Below are 7,466 nucleotides of genomic sequence, written 5' to 3'. Positions count from 1 at the left end.
TTGGAATGGGAGAAGGAAAACGACACCTTCGGGGTACTGGTTTTTTTGACTCATGGAACAGCACTAGCTTTGATAAAACAAGGGACCATTGACTGCTTCTGTCATGTCTGAAGTGTCTGCAGCAGGAGAAGCATGGGGCAGGTGACATTAATCCATATTGGAGGTCTGTCACACAGTGAGGGCATAGAAATTTCTAGTGTATCACGTAGAGCAGATTGAGGCATTCACAACTATTAACCCATACATCCTACCTGTCATGGAATGAACCAACACTCCTGTCCTGGAGAAGAAACCCCAAGGTTCAAAAAAGTTGAGGAACATGTCCCATGTCACAGAGCCTCCTTCGACAGGCAAAATCAGACCCAAATCTGCTGGGCTACCACCCACAACTTTGGCTTCCACTAGTGGACACATTTTACAGTAAGCAATTGTGAAGAACTGAAGAGATAACTCAGTGTAAAGACCACTTGTTCTTGCAGAGGAATCACGTTTAAGCTCAGTACCCCTAGCGCAGCTCACAACTGTCCACAGCCACAATTCCAGGAGATCTGATGCTCTCTTCTGACCTCCATGGCACCAAGCATGAACGAGATGCACAGACATACATGCAGGCAAGACTCTCACACATCTAGAATAATCTAAAAATAATTTTTAAACAGTCATCTTTTATGAAATGCTGAAAAGAAGACTAACACAGTTTAATCGCATATTTTAATCTAATAAAATGATTAAATTCAGAGTTCAGAAATATGAAAGACTATCCAAAACAGTTAGGATCATACTTGTTTGTAGACAGCATTGACATGAGCTGGTCACTTCTTGCCTCTACACAGTTCAAATAAGCAAAGGCCTTCTGCAGCGTGCGTTCACAATGCATCTACAGACATACATTGAGAGGCTGAGGACCATGAACAATTTCCCATATAAACCCCAATCTGAAAGAATTGCCCCAGCTCTCCCCCATCTGCCACTGTTCCTCGAGAACAGAGAGTACAGACTGACCTAGGTCAGAGAGTGACAGCCAGCCATACACCCAATCTAGTCCAGTCTCTCACAGTGTGGTCATCCAGTTCCTATCCTTCATCCCATAGTGCCCTTGGGTGAATTCCCTCAAACCCGAGGCCTCCACAGAATGAAAGTGACATTCTCAGCTGCCTGTTGTTCAGCACTCTTGGGACGATGTAGTCTAGCTGTGCCTTCCTCGGGATGTGGTCCATGATCTCTTTAGAAGGCATTTTTCCTTTCCAGGGGACCCTAGCAGGATGGCTCGGACACTCAGAAGTGAGGCAGGTGGACTGGAGGCTTCCTGGGCCAATGAGATGGAGCCAGCAGGCCAGAGTTAGATTTGCTCTCTGAAAGAGGGCTCTCTGGCTGCTTGCCCATTCAGCTGCCCGGGGATTTAACAGTAGGGTTGGCTCGAGCAGAGCTAAAGCTCAAGCAGAAGCTAAAACTGGAGTCTGACAGAGCCTGACAGCGTAGTTTCAGACAGGGGCTACTGGAAGTTAAGGCTATGCCCGAGCTAGTGCCTGTGTGACCCGTGGTGTGAATGACATCTCTAGAGAGCAAAACTTTATGCCACAGGCAACCACTGCAAACTTCTACGGATACGGTAGGCTCTGGCTTGCATCAAGAGCGCTGAGAGCAAGCCAACGGAGACTGCAGGCAGAGCAAAGGGCAGGGAGTAAACCAGGCCCTCCACAGAGGGACCAGGAAGTGAAGTCGAAATGCATTTAAAACCCACCCCACCAGCACAGATCTTGAAGGTCAAACAAGGGCACATACATTGTATGTGATTAATTTCCCGAAGCCAGCCTTCCGTTTTCACAGATCACAACAGTCCGTTTAAATATCTCATTTCTACAACGTGAATTTACATTTAAAGTACAAAGTGCAAATACTATATGTTTTTCGTTTTTAATTGCTCTTTGGTGAGGGAAATTCCCACATGTCTAGGAACTGTCTTGAGTAGTCAGCCATTCATCCTTGTTTTCTGGGCTGGAAAAGAAAACAAAACAGAAATGCAGATAATCTTAGGAAGATGTCTGTGTCTTTCCTGTGCAGACAAAGGCTGGCTCCTGGCAGTAAACCTACTTGCTATGAGGGAAACCATACAGGAAAGGACGGGGCACCCTATAGTAAAGAGTGAGTGGGGCCGTTGTTTAGGATGTCTTTTCTTCCCTTGAAATCACCAGCAGAATATATCATGAGAAAGATTGCACTGACTTCAAATATTGTAAGAGAACTACAGCGTGGTACAGAAAAAGTCCTAAACTTGCAGTCAGTAGACTTCAGCTTGGGTTACGTGTGCCCCCAGCCTGAACAGTCTTCATTTTTTTTTTCCTTTTGATGTTTCTGTCTGGCTTGTTTTTACCTAAGAAGAAATTCGGCTTGCATCTGTGTTTACAGTCTCTTGATGTCCTTCACCACATAGACTTTCAAGGGAAGTCATTTAGAAAAGGGGGGGAAAAAAAAGGCAGCCATCTTTTTATCAAGTGCATCAATCTGTATAAATGGAGGTTGATCTTTTTAATCTGATACCTAAAATACTAAGCTTTGACTCTCAGGCTGTCTTGTCTTTCCTTCATTCTGATAACCAGGGGGAGGTGAATAACCTCTATGCTAAGCTGATGAAAGCTTTGTCTTAATTATAAGGTCTTCTGACGTACTTCAGTCATCACTGAAGATGCCCAGAGCTACTGGGATTCAGTATGATTGAGAGCCGGATCCAGATGCTGGAGCACACGGCTCTGATCCTTGCTGAGCAGATAAGAGCTACCGAGGGAGAGCTTTCTGATTCCTGGCCCGCTGAATCACCCCACGGCATAATAATGGTAGGGTTTCGCTCCATGCATTGAGGTACTGTAAGAAAGACGGAAAAACCGTACCACTCTGTCTTTTTTCAGGAAGATACCGAAGTGGAGGGCTTGGTTTTGAGTTGGGGTATTTAAGATTGCAAGGCACATGTGTGCCAGAGAGTTGCCATTAAGCTAGAGCAAACAGCCCCCTGGGAAGCCTTTGGAGGCAGCCGGGTAATTGCTCTCAGGCCTGCCCCCCCTTTGCAAGTGTAAGTGATTTGCAGTGTGACTGGAAAAGTCAAAACCATAAACATTTACTAAACAAAGGAAAATGAATCACGTGTCCCTTCCCTAATGAAATGGCTTTCAGTTCCCTCCAAGGTGTGCACAGGGGGTCCCTACTTAAAGCCCACACTAAACAGGGACCCTCCGCCTGGCATCCAACAGGTGCAGTCCAAGTAAACAGATGATGTAGCAGGGTCCTAGAGAGCGCCGCTGGCCTGGCTTCGGGCAAAGAACCCTGGGAAGTGCCTCTTTTGATCTCCAGGTGAGTGGGTTATTTGAGGGGCAGAGTGTCTCCTGTCCCAGGCATCTCTTTAAGACACAAACAACAAAGACCAGCTCCCTAACCAACTCTTGCACACAATTCGTAATCCCATCTTTAAATTGACAAATTAATTGGAATTTCAAATAATTAAAAAAAAAAACAAAAACAAAAAAACAGGGCAGAATCTTTAAATACAGGATTTAGCTGGTCAGTGGTCACGGGCAGAATTTGGCAAAAAAAAAAAAAAAAAAAAAAGTTTCTTTGCTCCAAATACCTTAGCTGAGCTGTTTGGTTTTTCTGAAGATACCATTGTGCCTAACCCTACACACGGACCCTGGATTTCTCTTGTAAAGCTTAAGTAGATTGGAGTATAATAAAATCGACAGCACAGATATACTCACCTGTCTATTAGAAGAAGTACTTTCAGCATTTCCTCTGGGGGCTGGAAGGGGAAAAGACATGATTGCTAGTCAAATACTCCTCAATGACAGGCTCAACGTCATCAATCAGCAGATATTAGTCAAATGACAATGTACCCATAGAGACCCGAGGCTAGATTTGGAAGAGTGGGCTTTTAAATCACTATGGAAACACTGTCTAACAACACAAACGTCCTACTGCAACACTGGGAGAGTGCCTTGATTTATCCCAAATCCCAAGCACACAAGAAAAATCACAGCGTGAGCCTGAGCCACACCCACACACATTCTGTTCTTTGAATTATTTTGGTTCAGTATTAAAATTAGAAAACATTAGCTTTGGCTCATTTCATTCATGTGCTGTTTATCCTTGGCTTGGAGATAGGGGGTGGTGGTCCCCCCTTTCTGCTCTCTGTGAAGTACCCACTCCTCCTGTGCTACATGGACACTCGACTTCAGGTGTCCCCCTGCAACCTCACACTGGTCTCTGCTCAGAGTTCAGCCTCTCTCACCTGGCTGAAGTCCCTCCTTGCCCAGGGTCTGGGGTGGGGCGGGGCTTCTCCAGCCTTCCTTCCTACTTTGCAATGGCCTCCGTGTACCTCCATGACCTCATTCATTCCCTTCTGGCCATGGACAGTTGCTGTCGGTCCCCAGTGGACCCATCTTCCTCCTTTCTCCCTATTCACTGTTAGTTCCATGGGAGTAGTAGATACCCGTTTTCTGCTGGCTCATAAGTACACACAGGCCAGTATTCTGCATGCTCCTGTCTCCTAGTCCCAGACTATACCTCCAACCATAGCAACTCATCAGAATTCTAACCGGCAGCAAAGAAAGCTACACGCCACTTCCCTTAACTGCAGTCCTGCCCCTTCCTTCCCAGGACCAGGTAGCTCCATTCCAGAACTGCTTAGTAGTCTCCTGATGTCCCATGGACATTCCCTCCTTGCAGCTCAACACCTGCAATAGCTCTGCCTCCAAACCCATTTCTGAGTTCATGATTCCCAACAGCCCTCTATCCTGTGCAGACAGCCACCCCACTCAAAGGAACATGTTGAGCCCAGATATGCTTTTGAAGTCATCCTAACTGGATCTATACCATGTGGTTTCCCAGAGGGCAAAACATCTCCCTCCTTGTATCTCTGCCCCTAGTATATGCCATGGTGACCATTCAGCATTATATAACTAAATTAGGGTCCAGGCTAGATTTTTGTCTTGGAGAAGTGATTCTTGCTAATTTATGGGAAGATGGCTTTTTATTTTGAAGATCGCAATCTAAAGTCCCTTCAGCCAATTACTGTAATGCCGTCCTGACCACAACAACACAGCTCAGAGGTACAAAGGGAGAAATGCACTCATGTTCCACACATGTTCTCCAACATGAAGCCAGTCACCAAAATCATAGAATCAAATGTGAGAACCTCAGACTCTATCAATCCTGGAATCCTCTCTACTCCTGCTACATCTGGTGACTTAGGCCAGCCCCCACATGTCCAAGTGCTAAGCCAGCTAAACCCACTGGGACAACTGATCTCCTAGACGTGATGATTTCACTGCCCTTGACCTGGCCTGAATGTTCCAGTAGAGCCTATGAACTGTGCTGGCCAGTTATCACCAATGGTTCTGAACTCAGGAGGGAAATCATGTTTGAACAGTTAGACCATGTGATTAGAACAGGAACAGGTTGGGCATTAGAGCTGTGCGCAGCTCATGTTCCTGAGACTTGCTGATCTCCTACACGTAAGGCGTCCAGGAAGCAACCCCAATGACACAAAACCCCAACATGACTAAAGTGCAGAGTAGTGACGTAAGGAAGGCTTACTGTGGCGCTTCCTGGTGTTGGCTTTACCCTCCTCTCTGGTGACACCCAAGCAGCCCATGAGCTCCTGCACGGTGATGGACTTGTCATTGTTCATGTCGCAGTACTCCACAAACTTCTTCACACACTTTTTGGGCTTGGATTTCTTTCGCAGGAACCTCTTAAAGGGTTTGATCTCCTTCTTGCCAATGTCTCCACTAGAGTTCTTATCAAGCAGCTTGAAGTACCAATGCACAACCCTCTCCTCCAGGGTGTGGCTGGGGTCTGGCTCTGACAGCCTAGAGGATGAGGAACCGCGTCAGGCAGAAGGCTGAAGCTGCGGTGCCCCCCCCCCCGACTCTGGCTCCCCCCTTCCCCACCCTCACGCCTGTGCACTACCTGATATGGCCACCTTCAATACAAGGTAAGAAAGTAATCTGTAATGGCTCAGAACAAGGAACACCACAGCAATGTGTACACTGTGGTTATTCAACTGCCCAAGGCCTTGAGGTCAAGGTTACTGACCTGAGACCTGGGTTCCCCCGTAGACCAACAAGTAACAGCATCCGCCAAAGGCATCTAGAGTCCCAGGCTCTCTACCTTAATGTGACAATTTGTCTACTGTGTATGCAAGATACGCTTAAATAGATAGGTGATATCAAAATATTTTTTTAAGCTATAACTAGACAGTTTTCTTTGGAATTCTTTTAAAGCCATACATTCTGAGATACAGGTAAGTCAGGCTGTGAGCCAAACCTTGAAGCTGTGCTGTAAGGACGTCCACCTCTCATCTGAGGTGAAGGACCTATGACATCACTTGGGACTCAGTGGACTCCACTGTTTAGATGGACTTTGCTCTGTGAGAGGGTAAACACAGCAAGCAGATGCCAACAGCCCCCAGGGACTGGGCTGCCTGGTGCTACTGTGGGTCAGACACGCGGAAGGCAAGTCTTCTATAGTACATGACAGGAGGTTGAAATGCTGGTGACTTCTTTTGCCTTAGCTTATGCAAATGTGACATTTCCCCCTCAGTGTTCTTTCTCCCCTCACACCTTCCTTAGCAAAGAAAGCACAAGCTAAAGGGCAGCTTTTTACTAAGGAGGCTTCATACAGGAGACAGCCTGGAGCTTGCCGTCAGGGCAGCATAGCAACAGCAAAAGCCAAAACCATTAAAATCAAGTTTCCTTTAGAAATAAGAGGGAGAGATTGTGAACACCCAGGGCTGAGTTTAAGTACTGAAGTGCCACAGCAGTTCACCTGGACAGCTCCATCACCCTGTACTGTGAGGAAGTGGGAACACAGGCACCGTAAGTTCTACCATGACCAAAAGAACCAAGTCTCAGTGTGTCTACAGTGTACACAGTAGTGTCTAGGGTGAGCCTTGTTGGTGGGATCAACGCCCCAGCTGTACACTTGAACCTGGATAAGAAGATAAGGCTCACATGTGCAGAGCAGGTGCCAACAATAAATAAGTCCCAGGACTCTGGAGGCTGAGGCAGTGGCTCCCTGAGTTCCAGGCCAGCCTGGTTTGCAGAGTGAGTTCCAGGACAGCCAGGGCTACACACAGAAACCATGTCGCAAAAACAAACAAACAAACAAACAAACAAAAACTAAAAAAAAAAAAAACAAAAACAAAAAAAAGCAAGCTTTTTTTTTTTTTTTTGAGTTGCAGAATTCCAAAGTATTCAAAATGCAGTAGATAAGGCTCAGACTCAGCTTCAACCTATAGATCCAACCAAAGCCAAGTGTGTTCCTCTTCTCAGGCTACCCTGGGCCCCAGGAGGCCCTGATCATGAAGAGTGAGGCTGTTCCCCAGGGTCCTCCTCCTCTACAGTCAGTCTTTCTCTCTCTCCTCTCTCTTTCTCTCTCTCTCTCTCTCTCTCTCTCTCTCTCTCTCTCTCTCTCTCTCT

The 7,466-nt window shown here is 46.5% G+C and overlaps 1 protein-coding gene across 2 annotated transcripts in view; it reads right to left on the bottom strand.

Moving 5' to 3' along the window:
* Positions 1–683: 683 nt before the first annotated feature.
* The window catches only part of Smoc2 (SPARC related modular calcium binding 2), a 128,479-nt gene continuing 121,696 nt past the window's right edge, over positions 684–7,466 (bottom strand). The window contains exons 11-13 of one of the 2 annotated variants that reach the window (XM_029533163.1): positions 5,581–5,855; positions 3,744–3,784; positions 684–1,995 (exon numbers count right to left, since the gene is read on the bottom strand). In XM_029533163.1, the coding sequence (XP_029389023.1) occupies positions 1,978–1,995; positions 3,744–3,784; positions 5,581–5,855 (334 nt within the window). In that variant the 3' untranslated portion in view covers positions 684–1,977. The remainder of the gene's footprint in view (positions 1,996–3,743; positions 3,785–5,580; positions 5,856–7,466) is intronic. The other variant, XM_021221046.1, reaches the window with a different exon arrangement.

Source organism: Mus pahari, chromosome 21 (assembly GCF_900095145.1).
Source record: "Mus pahari chromosome 21, PAHARI_EIJ_v1.1, whole genome shotgun sequence".
NCBI classification, from domain to species: domain Eukaryota; kingdom Metazoa; phylum Chordata; class Mammalia; order Rodentia; family Muridae; genus Mus; species Mus pahari.
Note: the sequence above shows the minus strand (reverse complement) of the source record. Positions and strands in the feature narration are given on the sequence as shown.